Source organism: Mya arenaria, chromosome 2 (assembly GCF_026914265.1).
Source record: "Mya arenaria isolate MELC-2E11 chromosome 2, ASM2691426v1".
NCBI lineage: Eukaryota > Metazoa > Mollusca > Bivalvia > Myida > Myidae > Mya > Mya arenaria.
The window spans coordinates 8,239,798-8,258,287 of NC_069123.1; the positions used below are offsets into that span (position 1 = coordinate 8,239,798).

Genomic DNA, 18,490 nt, shown 5'->3' on the forward strand with positions numbered 1-18,490 from the left:
ATTGCAGAGTGTTAGAAATTAATCTTCAGTATTCAACTTAAGAAACAAGCAAAAAAAGAGAGAAAAGAATGACTCGCTAATGTCTGAAGTTTGCAGTTGATTCATTTATCATTCTTAGCATGTCTGTTCAAGTTATTGAAATGAAATTTGTTACACATGTTCCCAGAGATTATACAAACTTAGGCATAACAATTGTAGAACTTCGCTGCTTTTTTGACTGCATAACAACTGACGAGGGTCCGAGTTTGTGTTTGTCCGCACAGTTTTGTTTGTGAGGCTCATTAAATGATTTTTTTTTGACCAGGTGGACAAAGGTTCTGAAGAAATTTCCAGAATCCAACTGCATTACGGGCTCAAAGAAGAGATATCACCATGACAATAAAGAGAATATCGACACGTCAAACATACAAAATAAACGAGTAATAAAAAAAAAATGTTTGGGAATGTTAACCTGTTTGACATTTAACATTTTGATTTCTTCTTTTAGTTTTTAGTCTGTTTGAATGCTGCAACAAGTGAATGTTTTTGGTTATGTTTTGTTTATATTTTTCTGGCATGGTCACATTTATAAGCCAATTGTTAGACTTACATTAATGTTAGAATTGAAGGCCAAGGTTTTGTGCTCTTTCAGCTCCCTGTATGCAGACAACTCTTGTTATACATTTACATAATTTTAAGTTCGAGTTGCCTCCCTTCAATGCATTTATTTTCAGGGAGTTGGCATGGAGAAAAGATAATAATCTATGTTGTAGTTTTTATTTGCAGATATTAACATCATTGACAATTGTCTGCATATTAAATGCTCCCCAAATATATATGCAAATAAATCTGAATTTATTTAATTTTTTGATTAAATTTACCTTGTGGAAACGTCAGAAATTGTATAAATTTTTTATTTAATAAATTTTTGATCAGATAATTCACTTGTAAAATTATTTTGTTTTCAATCCCATAAACTTAAGAAAAGGAGCCTTTTTATGTTGACAAATTTAATTCAATCATTATAGCATTACATAGTTAACTATCACCATTTTTGTTTTATATACATGAGTGTTGTCGTTGTGTGATGCATGTATGTCCTGTAACCTCAGGTGGCATGATGTGCTGATCGTGTACCCACGCAGCGTGTGCAAGCCCAAACAGCGCAGATTTACCATCCCCAGCTATAGCTTCCTTAACAAGGAAAACCTCCAGGTATAGTATGTTATGGGAATGAAGATTTCGCCAAAGTGTCGCAGGATTGCTGACGAAATCCAACGAAAATGACATCAATGGATATGGCAGAAAACGCCACATTGCAAATGACTTTACTGAAATTTAATTGTTATTTGAAAGGGTTTGATGTTACGTAATCTGTCGTGTTTGTTGACATCGATTAGCCAGTCGAAAGAAAATGGTTTTCTAGTGTAAGGAATGAAAGTTTGATTTAAATTTGTGTGATTTTTTTCAGTTTTGTTAAAGTATGTATAAGCATGCAAGTTATTTATAGCTGCATGAAATTTCATTAAACAGTAGCCCTGAGTACATGAAGTTGTCCATATTGGAGGTTGTACAGTTAGAAAAGAGAACCATAATAAGTTTTATTTAAAGAACATTTACGTTAATTAAGACATTAATTAAGACATTAAGTCATTTCATTGAATCTTTTTTTTTAAGTCATAAATGTACTATGAATAATGTTTATAATGTATGCTTGTAAGGCCACAATTTATAAACAGTTTGTTTGGTGTTACCTGACTGTCTTACAAATATCCCCGCAATTCGAAAAAATATTTTAGCCTCGGGTGGTCATATTTTTACTTTTTTTCATTGTGAGCTCTACTGGCCAAAGGCCAGAAAAGCTTATGCGATGGCGTGATGTCTGTCATCCATGCGTCTGTAAATAATTGCTTGTTAACGTGATACGGTCTTAAGTTTTGATTGTATCTTAATCTAACTTCAACAGTAGTATATCCATGAGAGCTTGATTCCTTTGGGAAGCTAGCGAGATCTGCCCATGCATGACTGGATTATGGTCCCTGAAATTGTACAGTATTTACTAAGAGAGATAGCTTTGTACAGATAGTAATGTGTTATTGTAGAAGGCTTCTCTTTGCCTGAAAACAGAAGTATTTTCAAGGGGGACAACCTTGGACAGAGAGTTCTGTATTATTGTAGTACTTGCCCTTTGTGAAACATTTTGTTCTTGTGTTTGTCAACTTTGAATGCCAGTTCAGTGTTTAACCAAATTCATGCTAGTTGAGCATAGGCCCTCGTCTTATCTTAAAAAAAAAAACAACTAGCTACTCATCCACACTTTAAGATGTGGATGTGGTAATGCCAAACAAACTATTAATTGTGGCGTTATGTCTATGAAAATCGAAAAACTATTTTAACTTTGTTAAAACCTTATCCTGTTACTTTCAGCCGAAGTCTGAGAACCCCTCCGATAGTTCAGATGGGGGTGAGGGCTCAAGTGGGAGATTTGACGGGGAGAAGGTCAAAGGCAAGGATCAGCCTTTCTCCACGTACCGCGGCGTGCGCAGCATGAAACATACAAAGGAGAACAAGCACTATCAAGATGGGCTTCGTAAGAGTAGCAGTCTACACGACCTATCGACCGAGGAGCGGGAGTCAGGAATGCTAGACAACTCCCGATTTCTGAGTCGATCTGGTGATCGGTTAGACAAGGAGGATCATGAAATGTTCCCAGATGGTGCGCGAATGCTAGCAGGGTATGGGAACAATCCATACATAAATGGTCGAAATCCAACCTGGAAACCCCCTTTAGGCTCCAAGTCAGGCCAACCTGTCAAAAATCAAACATCATCTTCCAATACATCCATAGCATCTTCAGGATCTACCTCAGAAAAGTCTTCCTCACAGAGACGAGGCTCGTTTGACGATAAGTCCCTCCCATCTGGGAAGGGCAGGAATCCCAGTGAGCGTGCACGCTTGCACCGGGAGAGATCAGCAAGCATGAAATCTTTCCCGACTGGCCTCACCCTTCCCAAGATTCCCAGCATGAGTGTGGACCACCTTTCGGCCAGGAGTGAGTCCACGAGCGCTGCTGATGGGGGACATACAAATGAAAATGAGACTGATGAACATAAGGTGAGTCGCGTTAAATGAGAATAGAAATTTACATTTAGGCATTTAGTAGTTTTTAGGGATGCAAATATTCGAATATTCGATTAAACGTTTGGTATTCGAATGTCAAATTCGGTAATCGAATATTCGAAAAAAAGTTCAATAAAGAGAATAAAACACATTTTGCCTACAACACTGATGTCGTTTTTAAAGTTTGTTTGTCTTGTTTTTACAAGGATTGGCCCCTTATGCCAGAGGTGTGAATGTGATGACTAGACATGCGTCGTGTGTCATTTAGGGACATATCGCCGGGTACTATTAGAAGTCCCCCTACTTTTACAATAACTAGCAAGACCGCTCGGCTAGCTCAGTTGGTAAAGCGTTGGACTCGGGTTCGATTCCCGGGCGGACCAGGTCACTTCTGTTGTAATTGGTCATGAAATCCTTTCTACGACCATTCGCACTACACCACTGCCCCTGGCATGTACAGAAGTTGTCAATCTCAAATAGAGGCTGATAATCCTACTGAAAGAACCTCCATTGGCGCAAAACACTGTTTGTCTAGGAATCCATCTAATTTCACATTGCTTACAAAAGGCAGCGGAAATGAATCATTCTTGTCTGTTTATAATGTTTTTTTCCTGAAAATGGTGAATTTCAAAGGCTCATTTTGGGAAAATCAGTGTCCGCCGCATGTACTGGCTGCGAAAAAATAGGGTTAGTAATAGTAGTTCACTACATCAGTAATCGAATATTCGATCGAACGAATTACCGAATATTCGAATAGTAATTTTGCCATTCGTTTGCATCCCTAGTAGTTTTACATGCTTTTTTTATTATAAATGTAACATGTCCTTTTTACATTTCAAAATTGTATAAACTGTCCAAGCCATCATCATAATCATCATCATCATCATCATCGTCATCATCATCATCATTATCATTAGTATAAGCATTGTCAACAACACCACCATCATCATCATCAGAATCATCATCAGAATCATCATCATCATCATCATCAGAATCATCATCAGAATCATCATCATCATCTTCATCAGAATCATCATCAGAATCATCATCATCATCTTCATCATCAACTTCATCTTCTTCATCATCATCACCGCAGATAGGTACCAACAGCATTACACTTCACTAATTCATCATCATCGTAGTCATTGTCGTTGCGTCATCAATTGTTGTTATTGAAGATAGGTACTACCACACTGCCTATAATGCACAGTGTCAAAAGTACAAACAAAAATGCTGACAGAAGTTATTCAGATTAGATATTACCCTAATTCCAACTTACAATATTTTACCAAACGGCCAGATTTTGTTACTCAATACTTTTCAGTACAACTGTTCAGTTGTAAAATTCTGATCCCAATTATCTCGTTAACGGACTAGGGTAGTGGATTGATCACTGTGTGATTGTTCACAGATTTATATGGACAATTGGGATGTGTTTGAAGAAATTGTTCTGTTATGTCACTAATCTTGTTGAAGTCCTGTGGTGGCACTTGTGTGTGCTAGTTTGATCTAATAGTCAAATAGAACTAAGTTGAGAACCAGTCTGGTTTTTGGAAAGTGTTTGAAAGTTTAAATTAAAGCTACTTGTTCATAATGGGAATATTAAAATAATGAAAAAAATAAAATCTTCTGATATTTAAATGTATTCTATATCACACCAAATTTTGTTTTTTGACCCAACAAAATCATATAGATTATATTGCTTCTCACACACATGCACCCAAATATTATTATTTATTGCCAAAGTCTATCGTCACATGGTTTTACATGTGACCTTGTCTTTTCTGTTTCCATTTCTGAAAATTTCCCTGTAAAAAGCTCAAATGGATCTTGTGAAGAAAGCATAACAAAAAAGTGAGCTATCGATTACTGACTTCTACAAGCTAACTGATTAACATTGGTAACCAAAGCAGAGATATATGAATTATAAACATTTTTATAAGTTCCAGTGTTCTTTCTTAATCTCCCATTGTTCTTTCCCCAATGTTCCAATGTTCTTTCTCAATCTCCCATTGTTCTTTCCCCAATGTTCCAATGTTCTTTCTCAATCTCCCATTGTTCTTTCCCAATCTTCTACTGTTCTTTCTCATTCTCCCATTGTTCTTTCCCAATCTTCCACTGTTCTTTCCCAATCTTCTACTGTTCTTTCTCATTCTCCCATTGTTCTTTCCCAATCTTCCACTGTTCTTTCCCAATCTTCCACTGTTCTTTCTCATTCTCCCATTGTTCTTTCCCAATCTTCCACTGTTCTTTCTCATTCTCCCATTGTTCTTTCCCAATCTTCCACTGTTCTTTCTCATTCTCCCATTGTTCTTTCCCAATCTTCCACTGTTCTTTCCCAATCTTCCATTGTTCTTTCCCAATCTTCCACTGTTCTTTCCCAATCTTCCACTGTTCTTTCTCAATCTTCCACCGTTCTTTCTCAATCTTCCATTGTTCTTTCTCAATCTTCCATTGTTCTTTCTCATTCTCCCATTGTTCTTTCCCAATCTTCCACTGTTCTTTCTCAATCTTCCACCGTTCTTTCTCAATCTTCCACTGTTCTTTCTCATTCTTACATTGTTCTTTCCCAATCTTCCACTGTTCTTTCTCAATCTTCCACCGTTCTTTCTCATTATTACATTGTTCTTTCCCAATCTTCTACTGTTCTTTCTCATTCTCCCATTGTTCTTTCCCAATCTTCCACTGTTCTTTCTCATTCTGACATTGTTCTTTCCCAATCTTCCACTGTTCTTTCTCAATCTTCCACTGTTCTTTCTCATTCTTACATTGTTCTTTCCCAATCTTCCACTGTTCTTTCCCAATCTTCCACTGTTCTTTCTCATTATTACATTGTTCTTTCCCAATCTTCCACTGTTCTTTCTCAATCTTCCACCGTTCTTTCTCAATCTTCCATTGTTCTTTCTCATTCTCCCATTGTTCTTTCCCAATCTTCCACTGTTCTTTCTCATTCTCCCATTGTTCTTTCCCAATCTTCCACTGTTCTTTCTCATTCTCCCATTGTTCTTTCCCAATCTTCCACTGTTCTTTCTCATTCTCCCATTGTTCTTTCTCAATCTTCCACCGTTCTTTCTCAATCTTCCACTGTTCTTTCTCATTCTTACATTGTTCTTTCCCAATCTTCCACTGTTCTTTCTCAATCTTCCACCGTTCTTTCTCATTATTACATTGTTCTTTCCCAATCTTCTACTGTTCTTTCTCATTCTCCCATTGTTCTTTCCCAATCTTCCACTGTTCTTTCTCATTCTTACATTGTTCTTTCCCAATCTTCCACTGTTCTTTCTCAATCTTCCACTGTTCTTTCTCATTCTTACATTGTTCTTTCCCAATCTTCCACTGTTCTTTCCCAATCTTCCACTGTTCTTTCTCATTATTACATTGTTCTTTCCCAATCTTCCACTGTTCTTTCTCAATCTTCCACCGTTCTTTCTCAATCTTCCATTGTTCTTTCTCATTCTCCCATTGTTCTTTCCCAATCTTCCACTGTTCTTTCTCATTCTCCCATTGTTCTTTCCCAATCTTCCACTGTTCTTTCTCATTCTCCCATTGTTCTTTCCCAATCTTCTACTGTTCTTTCTCATTCTCCCATTGTTCTTTCCCAATCTTCCATTGTTCTTTCTCATTCTCCCATTGTTCTTTCCCAATCTTCCACTGTTCTTTCTCATTCTCCCATTGTTCTTTCCCAATCTTCCACTGTTCTTTCTCATTCTTACATTGTTCTTTCTCATTCTCCCACTGTTCTTTCTCATTCTTACATTGTTTCCAAATCTTCCACCGTTCTTTCTCATTCTTACATTGTTCTTTCCCAATCTTCCACTGTTCTTTCTCATTCTTACATTGTTTCCCAATCTTCCACTGTTCTTTCTCATTCTTACATTGTTTCTCAATCTTCCACTGTTCTTTCTCATTCTTACATTGTTTCTCAATCTTCCACTGTTCTTTCTCATTCTTACATTGTTTCTCAATCTTCCACTGTTCTTTCTCATTCTTACATTGTTTCTCAATCTTCCACTGTTCTTTCTCATTCTTACATTGTTTCTCAATCTCCCATATCTTTCCTATATTCTTTCCTGTGGACTAGAGAGTTGATATAGAATTGCATATATATGTATATGTGTTTCACATATAATTTTTATTAATTTTTCAGTATTTTTTACTAGTCTGTTACGGCCTGATTGACCTTTAAAGAACAGACGAACTTGGGTGTTTGCACCGGTGGGCTCTTCTTTGATAACTCGTTTCCTGAATAATTCAGGTCTTAAAATTATATTTCTTTCATACACAAGCGGAGACGTTATCGATAGTACAATATTTATTTATACTTCCATGTTAAAATAATCAACATACTGAATATAACCTGAGTGTATTTGCTAAATTAATTAGGATTAAAATGACCGTTTTCATGAATATTTTGACATAGTCAATGTTTACATTAAAAGTATTGATATTATTTTATCTTGCTATTGAAAAGTTAATATAAAACTTTCATACTGGGCAGTATTTGCCTTATTGAGCGGGTGTAAAAATGTTAATGGGTTAATTTGTTTATTTTACAATTGCGGACATAATTTGATGTAAACATTATAAGCATTAACTTATGGTCAGTGATCTGGACTGGCCAATGGTTTAGATTAATTTGATAACTGAAAATCAATGCAGCAAAAATGCAGATTAATGTTAGAAATAACTGTCGCAGGAATTAACATATATACTGTCTGTGAGCTATGACATAGAATCTGGAATAATTTTTAAACAAGAGTTTTGGAGATTTTTTTTTATTTTTGTGTTGAGCTATTATCATTATTGAGTTGAAGGATGCTTAAAAATGTCAAGTGACTGCTACCGGTTTAAACAATATATTTTTCAGGGTACTTAACAAATTTGGTAATATTTTACAAACAAAACATTTTGGGTGGCATTTCATTGCGGTAAGCACAGGGTCATTAAGTGTGCTTTTCTGAAGTGGAACAGTTCAGTTTTGTTTGTTTATCATTTTCTTATCTTTGGCAGATAATCTTTTTTCTATTTAAGGTGACAAAAATAAAATATTAGACAAAAACGTGTATTTCAATGGAATGATAATGGTTTTAGGGAAGGAAGTTAAATTCATGATTAAGTCTTTGACAGTCTCTCACACTTTGTCAAACGTTATTGCCTGTCAGATTTTTTATTAATGAAGTTAATGAAATTTGAATAATGAATTTTAAAGAAATCACATTGAAAGTTGTATTGTTGATTTCATTTGTTTAGGGTTCTGATTTCTCATTTATTTTTTAGTAATTTCCGGCCAAATCTTGTGTCACAAATAATATTGATCTTTTTAGCTGACGTCTGCTTACCAAACAATGCCAACTATTTAGTTTCTGTATATACTGCAGACTATATATTATATATTTATAACACTTATGTCTCCTTAAGAACTCCTTAAAAAGCCCTTGAATATTGTGTACCAAAATGGTGGGAGGGGTTGAAGGAGGGGGGTGGGGTGGGTGGCGGCATGTTCGAGTCTCAATTGTAGGTTTTATAAGTAACTTACACAATGTAGTGTACTAAATATGCACTATATAGCGTGATATGTCTTTAATTTAGGCAGACAGTAAAGTTGTTTGACATATATTGTATTATAAAGAGCCTTGCCAAATATTCAAAGAGTAGAATGCCAGTGTTAAGTAGTAAAACAATGTCTTTACTAGGTGTTAACTGTCAATCATGTCTCTGATCTTATGGGAGCGTAACATGGATTAAACTTGATGGAATTAATTTTGAAAGTGTTTCAGTCTCAATATGGAACGTTAAATTTAATTTTAGAGACTTTGAGATGTCAAGTGGTTTTAATAATAATCAACGGATTTAGGTGTATATGAAGTGATATATTTGTGGACAGGATTTATTTTAAGAATAAAGACATTATGGAATTAGCGCTCTGTATTACTTAATTAGAAGTTCAACAAACTTAATTTGAACAGTGCAATGTCGTATACTATTTTTATCAAACAAACAAATATTTTTCATGCATAACATAACAGAGTATTAAAGGGACATTATGACTTTGGCAAATTCATTGTTTATATTTTGAAATAAACCCACTGAGCATTCGGGTTGATATTTTGCTTCCAGCACAATTATTTACTATAAGAAATATAATAAATAATAAATAGCCGATGTTCCGATGATCGATTATTATCAAAAGTTGATTGTTTGGGCATGAAATCGGTGACAATCGATTGTATTTGATCATAATCGATCATCGAGTTTTTCCCTCTTTATTTGCGTTTGGTTAATTTCCACCAATTTTCGTCTTTGAGTTCATTTATACATTCAGAAGTGTTCAGATGTTATCGTTAACAATATGGCCAAAGCAACAACAACACTTATTATTAACTTCAAATATACACATATAGCATAAGCATTGAATTATGAGTTATTGTACAATAATAAAACTCCATAAGGTATTTTAATGCCGATATTTATTTCTAATTAGGAGCCATTTGAATATCGGTTACTTTACGGTCAAGATTTGATTCTTAATTTCTCGTTATAAATTTGTTGGCACCATGCACTATTTGAACTCAGTTGCAAATTTGACTTAGCCTTTCACTCTTCAGTTGGCAGGGTCCTGCAAAGCAACGTCTTAGTCTGATAGCTTTCTTTCAGGCTGATATTGGAGTGATTGATTGGAAATGTGGAATGGTTAATCCAGATCTTGATTAATATGTTTGTACTTTAAGACAAGTGGTGATTTGGACCTTGAAAATTCACTGAATTTGCAAGTTTTGAAAAAATCATTTCATTTCTTTATTTAATGCTTGTCTATATTTTGAAGAAAAAAGGTCAATGTATTAATTCTCATAGCGTTAATTGCCATGGCATCATTGTTGTTGGCATTCAAAAACATTTACTTCACCATAACTAAAAAAAACTGTTGAATATTATTAATTCAAATGAAACTTGATACATATGTTGCAAGAGACAATTATAATACAGACATATAGCAAGGTCCATAACTGATTAACTCTGTTTTTCGTGTTTATACCCCCGACAAACGAAGTCGGATGGAATTTAATAAAACTTCATACAGTGATAGATCATAATGAGAGGAAGTGCAGTGTACAGAAACTGCAATTCTATTTCAGCCAATTACAGAGTTACTGCCCTTTGTTACTTTTTCGTGTCCGGAGCATAACTTGAAAACTATTGGATGGAATTTAATAAAACTTCATACAGTGATAGATCATAATGAGAGAAAGTGCAGTGTACAGGAACCGCAATTTTATTTCAGCCAATTACAGATTTACTGCCCTTTGTTACTTTTTCTTACCCGGAGCATAACTTGAAACTATTGGATGGAATTAAATAAAACTTCATACAGTGATAGATCATAATGAGAGAAAGTGCAGTGTACAGGAACTGCAATTCTATTTCAGCCAATCACAGAGTTACTGCTCTTTGTTACTTTTTCTTGTCCGGAGCATTACTTGAAAACTATTGGATGGAATTTAATAAAACTTCATACAGTGATAGATCATAATGAGAGGAAGTGCAGTGTACAGGAACCGCAATTCTATTTCAGCCAATTACAGAGTTATTGCCTTTTTCTGTGTTTTTTTTGTCAAACTTTTTTTTTGGTCAAACTTTTGTCCGCACAGTAACTTGAAAACTACTAGATGGAATTTCATAAAACTTAATACAATGATCGATAAATCATAATGAAAGGCGGTGTTCGGGGGTATTAATCACATTCAGTGATAGCTCTAGTTATGCTCTTAATTGTAATTAAATACTTGATAGCTAAAGTATATGAAACTGATTTTTTGTGTAAAATATGGCTTAAATTTTTACATTATTAATAAGTAGTTGATGAACCATCATGAGAAATTCCCTTACCAATTCATTTTGGAAGCATTCTTTACATATAAGAGTAGTTTTAATGGTTTTTGAATTTGAATGATGTCAAATTGCTTTAAAACTGTCACTTAACAAAAAGCAGCAAGTGTTCGATAACTGGCTCATTAGTTTAAAAAGTGAAAAGTCCTTGAAAAATCATTTTCAGATGTTTGTGAAGTCTTTTTACCGTTTAAAATAAAATATTTTACTGATATATATAACCTTTAGAACTATGGTCATTTATTTATCTTTCAACAATGCTGTTTAAAGAGAATCCATTTAAGGTAAACTTTTCCAAACAAATTTTTATCTTTCTCAAACATTTCAAGAGTGGTGTCAATGCGGATAATGTTTGAAGATAGGAATTTTTCTGAATGCTTTCAAACACATCTAATTGCGACCAAATAATTTGAAACTGATGATATGGCTTTTTTTATAAAAACATTATAACATAGAATCTGAGATTATTATTTCTAAATTTCATGCATTTTCGTCAGACACAGAATTTGTTCGTAACATTAATTAATTGAGTGGATTTAAATTTAACAATAGTTTTTCTACATCAAAAGAAATACAATTCGATAAGATTTTTGCCTGTAATTCAGCAGAACATGAAATAAGATTTTTGTTTTGTTTTGAGATTTTTTCACTCTTAAAACTGTGCATAGCAACTATGGATATTATTTTTGTGATCCTGGGGAGATTTTGAGATTTAAATGCTTTGCTTTTATCATCACTGACAGGAGTTTAGACAGGAGGCATTTTTCATGTGTTTGGTTTTGAATCATAGAATTATTGTAAGATATTTTTGTATTATCGACATATAAGGAATACTGGTTATAGAATTATAGTTCACCATAAAAAGTTTAAATGATTTTTAGTTTTATTTAGTGTAATATTTTTGTAGGGCCCGGGTAATTTAATATTTTATTTTTAATATTTAATTTTAATCCAAGCCTGGATCTGACCAAGTTCACTTTGTAGCCTTAAATGTGATGAATTAACAAGTTATAAGCTTTCATCTATATATTATTAACTTTGGTTGAATAACTTAAGTGTTTATCTCAATTTGTTTTCAAAGGTGGTCATTGAATTCTGTGCATTTGTCAGTTGTGGTTGATTTCTCAGGCTGGGTGAATAATATGGAAATTTGATTTTGAGATAATCTGAAATTCATGATCTGTTAGTGGTTTAAGGTCTCTAAGACAAATCAGTGGTCAGATCCCAATATCTGAATAATTGATATTTGGTCTTGTGGGGTATAGAAAAAGGTGATATGGGGATTGTTATTGGGTTAAGGAGGAGATAAACTTTCTTTGCTATCAAAGTGTTAAACATGTTCAAGTCTTTGAAGCAGTCATTTTCAGGGGTAATTGAGAAATGATAATTCTGTGTTTGGTATTTTTTTGTGATAATGAATTTTTCTTTTAAGTTCATTTAAGTTTTCTTTTGAAAATGTATAGCTAGACTCAGCTTTATTTGCTTGTGGTTTATAATCATTTGGCCTGAAATTTGGATCAAATCACACGTTAGCATTTTGATAATTATATGTGTTTTGCCTTGCTTTTCAAAAGTCCTCTGACAATGTAGGTTTCAGGGCAGATAATGGAAAGTGATGTAAAATGATGGTAGCAAAGAATATAGAACAGTTCAACTGACATTTGTGTTTGCGAATATCAGTGATTCACTCTGATAAAAGAATCAGTAGTTCAAAATTATTTATTATTAAAGCAAACAATTATCTTTTCGTTGACTTCTTTGGAGAAAAAATACCATAATGACATATATGAAGCAACAGATTATTATTACTATCAAGTGAATAAATTAAAGAACTATTGAAGATGAAAAAGAGTTTGATGGCAAACATGAAGTGGCAAATTTAAGACAACTTTGATGAGTCGAAAATTATCAATATTTATCAGTTGGAAGTAATTTAGGATTTTTGAAAATATTTTGATAAGAAATTATCAAATTTAAACAATGGTTTCGACGGGGGAGTACATGTACCTACTCCAGCATCTGGACTTGTACGTGGACCTGTACATCTGGAAAAACCGCGCCGTCAGGAAGGTACGGGCATTTTTACATGTGTGTTGTTGTAAAATGATTGCAACATTTTATTTTATATGTTTGCTTAAATATCTGAGAACCAGTGATATAAGACTGCTGACAAAGGATCAGATTGCAGTTTAACATAGTTTGGTTCGAAAATTTATGTTTTATGCCGAAAAAAAACTTTCTTAGCCACAAAACTTCAATTTTCATAATCAGGCCATGAGAAAGTACCACAGATAACGATCAAACCCGAGACCTTTTTGGGAGAGGCAAACACAACCTCAATTTTTGAAAATAAAAGTTTAATTAAAAAAGTGTTAAAAAACAGAGGCTGGTTTCGTAGATAAAAATATGTTGCTTTGGTACTGTTCTATTTTTAATGTATTATATTTGAACTTGGGGAAAACAGATATTCACTGTTTTCTCAATTTGAAATATATTTGCAATTTGAAAAAAACAACACAAATGAACTGAAAAATATGTTTGACGCTTGCATAAAGTTAAAACGACGCTCTTACGAAATTCTTTCATCAATCAAAATAGGTTACAATTCATTCATAATTTTATCATAAATCATCAACAATCTTAAAGTATGTTGCAGAAATGTTTGTCATTCAAGACATAATATGGTATGATGAATCATATATTTTATCAAGAAGGCCCTTTAACCCGACGAAGGATTCCAAATTGTCCTCAATGCCTAATGTTTTATATCCTGCTATGAGTGATGACTCTATCTCTTTGATTTTGCATTGTCTGTAAATCCGCTAAGCGCTCTGTCAATATCAGTAAAAATCTAGGTTCCTCACGTTTTATCTTACTTAATGCTATATATTGATACTTTTAAATCATATTTATCAAAAAAGGTTTCAAGCACCTGTGCTGTCTCATGCTATTAAATTTAATATGTTCCTCGTGTTATTTTTTTTGAAAAATGTGGTTTATATTATTATAAAGGACATGCAATAATGGCAGAATAAAACATGATTTATCTGTTGATCTAAATCCATGTCCCTGCAGGTCCAATTCAAGCATCTTGTTCATCATCATAATAACCAGCAATTAACATGGTTACTGTACCACCACCATTATCACAGAAATCTTCATCATCATCATCATCATCATCATCATCATCATCATCATCATCATCATCATCATCATCATCACCACCACCACCACCACCACCACCACCACCACCACCACCACCATCATCATCATCATCACCATCATCATCATCTTTGTCATCATCATCATCATAATCATCTTCATCATCATCATCATCATCATCATCATCATCATCATCATCATCATCTTCCTCATGACATCATTTCATTCACACTTTGCTGCATTATGAATTACATAATATCATTGCAAATATGCATCCAAATTTGAAAAGTCATATTCATTCCGCCTTTAATATATATTGACCTTGTTATAATATGTCTTTTCTTCCTGTGTCTCTTGTTTCATCATTTATTACATAAGCAGAAATCCTTTTGTAATTTTTAATGTTATACCTTAATGAATATAAGCCAAAAGTGAAAATGATACAGTCAGCCATAAAATATTAACCGAGTGAAGCAGCAACTGTCACACTCTTGTTCATGAAATGATGAATAATTTTGTCTTTGTTAAATGTTTAATTTATGAACATCTAGTAAAATTTCACGTAACTTTAGCCTTCCATTTTTACTGTGTCTTGTGAAATAATTGTATCAGATGTTGTTTTGGACAATTGTGGATGTAATTTAAACCTTTCTCTTAATACAACTGTAAGTTAAGAAGTGGTTTTTAATTCTATATAAAATGTGCACAAGATTTATTTCTGGAAAATATCAGAAAAGGACTTATCTATTTAGAACTGATTTTGTTTTTAAAACACAAATGTAAAGTGCTTAAATTTTGCTTAGTTAAGAGTTTAAAATCATGTATGCTGTGATATGTAAGCTATTTATTTAAGTAAGAAAATAAAACTGGTTTCAGTTTTGCAATGAAGCTCGTGAGAAATGCTGTAAGTCACTAATGTGCACATCAATCAGTTCTTGAGAAATAAGAAAATAAAAGTTAACAACTATGATGTAAACAACGTTTTTAACTTTTTTAGCTCACCTGACCACAAAGTGCTCATGGGTGCTCAAGGTGAGCTATTGTGATCGCCCTGTGTCCGTTGTCCGTCGTCGTCGTCCGTCGTCAACAATTTGACTGTTAACACTCTAGAGGTCATAATTTGGGCACTTTCTTAAGGAAACTTGGTCAGAATGTTACCCTCAATAAAATCTTGGATGAGTTCGATATTGGGTCATCTGGGGTTAAAAACTAGGTCACCAGGTCAAATTAAAGGAAAAGCTTGTTAACACTATAGAGGTCACATTTATGACTGTATCTTCAGGAAACTTGGTCAGAATGTTAATATTAATACTCTCTAGGTCAAGTTCAATTCTGTGTCATGTGTGGTCAAAAACTAGGTCACCAGGTCAAATTGAAGGAAAATCTTGTTAGCACTCTAGAGGTCTCATTTATGACTGTATCTTCATGAAAGTTAGTTCGAATGTTTATATTAATAATATTTAAGTCAAGTTAAAATCTGGGTCATGTGCGGTCAAAAACTAGGTCACCAGGTCAAATCATAGGAAACGCTTGTTAGCACTCTAGAGGTCACATTTATGACTGTATTTTCATGAAACTTAGTCAGAAAGTTTATATAAATTAGCTCTAAGCCAAGTTCGAATCTGGGTCATGTTCGGTCAAAAACTAGGTCACCAGGTCAAATTAAAGGAAAAGCTTGTTAACACTCTAGAGGTCACATTTATAAATGTTTCTTTATGAAAGTTGGTCAAAATGTTTATATAAATAATCTCAAAGTCAAGTTTAAAACTAGGTCATGTGCGGTCAAAAACTAGGTCATAAGGTCAAATCATAGGAAAAGCTTGTTAGCACTCTAGAGGTCACATTTATGACTGTATCATCGTGAATCTTGGTCAGAATGTTTATATTGATTACCTCTAGGCCAAGGTCGAATCATGGTCATGTGCAGTCTAAAAACTAGGTCACCAGGTCAAATTAAAGGAAAAGCTTGTTTACACTAGAGGTCACATTTATAAAGGTTTTTTCATGAAAGTTGGTCAGAATGTTTACATTAATTATCTCTAAGTCAAGTTTAAAACTAGGTCATGTGCGGTCAATAACTAGGTCATAAGGTCAAATCATAGGAAAAGCTTGTTAGCACTCTAGAGGTCACATTCATGACTGTATCATCGTGAATCTTGGTCAGAATGTTTATATTGATTACCTCTAGGCCAACGTCGAATCTGGGTCATGTACAGTCAAAAACTAGGTCACCAGGTCAAATTAAAGGAAAAGCTTGTTAACAGTAGAGGTCACATTTATAAAGGTTTCTTCATGAAAGTTGGTCAGAATGTTTACATTAATTATCTCTTAGTCAAGTTTAAAACTAGGTCATGTGTGGTAAAAAACTAGGTCATAAGGTCAAATCATAGGAAAAGCTTGTTAGCACTCTAGAGGTCACATTTATGACTGTATCATCGGGAATCTTGGTCAGAATGTTTATATTGATTACCTCAAGGCCAAGTTCGAATCTGGGTCATGTGCAGTCAAAAAACTAGGGTCACCAGTTCAAATTAAAGGAAAAGCTTGTTAACACTCTAGAGGTCACATTTATAAATGTTTCTTTATGAAAGTTGGTCAGAATGTTTATATTAATAATCTCTAGCTCAAGTTTAAATCTGGGTCATGTGCGGTCAAAATCTAGGTCATTAGGTCAAATCATAGGAAAAGCTTGTTAGCAATCAAGAGGTCACATTTATGACTGTATGTCCATAAAACTTAGTCAGAATGTTTAAATTGATTAGCTCTATGCCAAGTTTGACTCTGGGTCATGTGCGGACAAAAACTAGGTCACCAGGTCAAATAATAGAAAAGGATTTTAACACTCTAGAGGCCACATTTATGACCATATGTTCATGGAACTTGATCAGAATGTTATTGTTGATGATCTTTATTGGATCAGGTGAGCGATTCAGGGCCTTCAGGGCCCTCTTGTTTAAAGTTCTAAACAAACAGCTCATTGAAATTTCATAGTAGTTCACATTTTATTTTGAGGGCTTAGCCCATCACTAAAATAACTCATATATTTCATAATTTTTTGATGGAGTTACAGTCTTGTGCTGATAAGCCCACAATTATTTATAATAGCCATGTAAATTATTTTCCTTTCACATAACTCCCACCTTCTTTTTACAGATGGCGAAGTCTAGCGAGTTGCAGTCGGTGCCAAGGTCAACCCCACCCCCTCCTAGCCCCACCCGAACCTCTGGTGCCACCCCTGGGACGAAGTTTGAGGTACGTACACATGTGGGAATGACAGAAGAGGTTTTAAATGCTTTTATTTAATTTCCACACCTTTATTTTGCTTTCAAGTTTATTTTGGCATAAGTCAGTATATTATTGATTTGCTGTACATCAAAATTGAGAAAAAATGTTCATTGGATTAATAGATTTCAATAATATTGCATTCCAACGCTTCAAATGGTTGGAATTTAAAAAGTCCAAAATCGTTCAGATCGTTCAGACCTTTTTTGTTTCCACTGAAAATGATAAAGTTTGGCACTCAAATTAAGATTATCCTGGCATATTTTTGTTTGCACTGATAAATGGGAGAATTGTTATGAATATTTTAAATATCAACTGATAAGCCATAATGCAAAACATTTAGCTATTTGATTAAAAATTCTTTGATGTTCAATCTTAGCTGTAACATTTATTTACATCGTTCTCGTATTTAGTTGCAAAAATATCTGCTTATAGTTGTTTTATTCCCCTGATTTTCTTTGCAATTTCATACCCTGCTTATTATAAATTCATGGCTCGTTTAAAAAGTAGATGGGATTATTTTAGCAATGTAATATACCGTATTATATATTTGCATATTTGAAATACAGAGATACTTGGTAATATTTTATATTTTTGTGTTCTGGAAGGGAAAGCTGTTTGAATGATTTGTTTTGTTTAATTATGACATGAAAATAACAAAAACAGCATTTTACTATTTTACTAAATTATTAACAAGAATTTTTTAATTTTTTTTGCCATCAATAATAATTTTCATTTGTAAGATAATTTTTCGCTTAATTGTCAATAATATTAGTTTATGCATAATAAACATTAAATGATCTCATTAATTAGATAATTAAATTTTTCCTTTCCCTGGCAGTTTTGGTAACTAACAAACTGTTAATAACATTTTATTCACATTTTGCATTTTACATTTACCTTACATTAATGAAAGATTGCTAACTCTGTTGAATGAAAACTGCTTCTTAGATTATAATAATTATTTAAGTAAAAAAACTACATAATTATTCAGAAGCAGTTTTCGTGTGTTGTGCTAATCCCCTTAAATGCTAACGTAAGCTATTGACGTGTTATACTGTGT

At 33.6% G+C, this 18,490-nt stretch overlaps 1 protein-coding gene across 7 annotated transcripts in view; it reads left to right on the forward strand.

Moving 5' to 3' along the window:
- Positions 1-18,490, forward strand: part of LOC128245430 (centromere-associated protein E-like) — a 68,196-nt gene that overhangs the window by 18,540 nt on the left and 31,166 nt on the right. For 5 of the 7 annotated variants that reach the window (XM_052963571.1, XM_052963597.1, XM_052963605.1 and 2 more), the window contains exons 5-7: positions 305-419; positions 2,407-3,093; positions 17,299-17,397. In XM_052963571.1, the coding sequence (XP_052819531.1) occupies positions 305-419; positions 2,407-3,093; positions 17,299-17,397 (901 nt within the window). Of the gene's footprint in view, positions 1-304; positions 420-1,091; positions 1,195-2,406; positions 3,094-17,298; positions 17,398-18,490 lie in introns of all 7 variants that reach the window. The other 2 variants (XM_052963579.1, XM_052963640.1) reach the window with 1 other exon arrangement.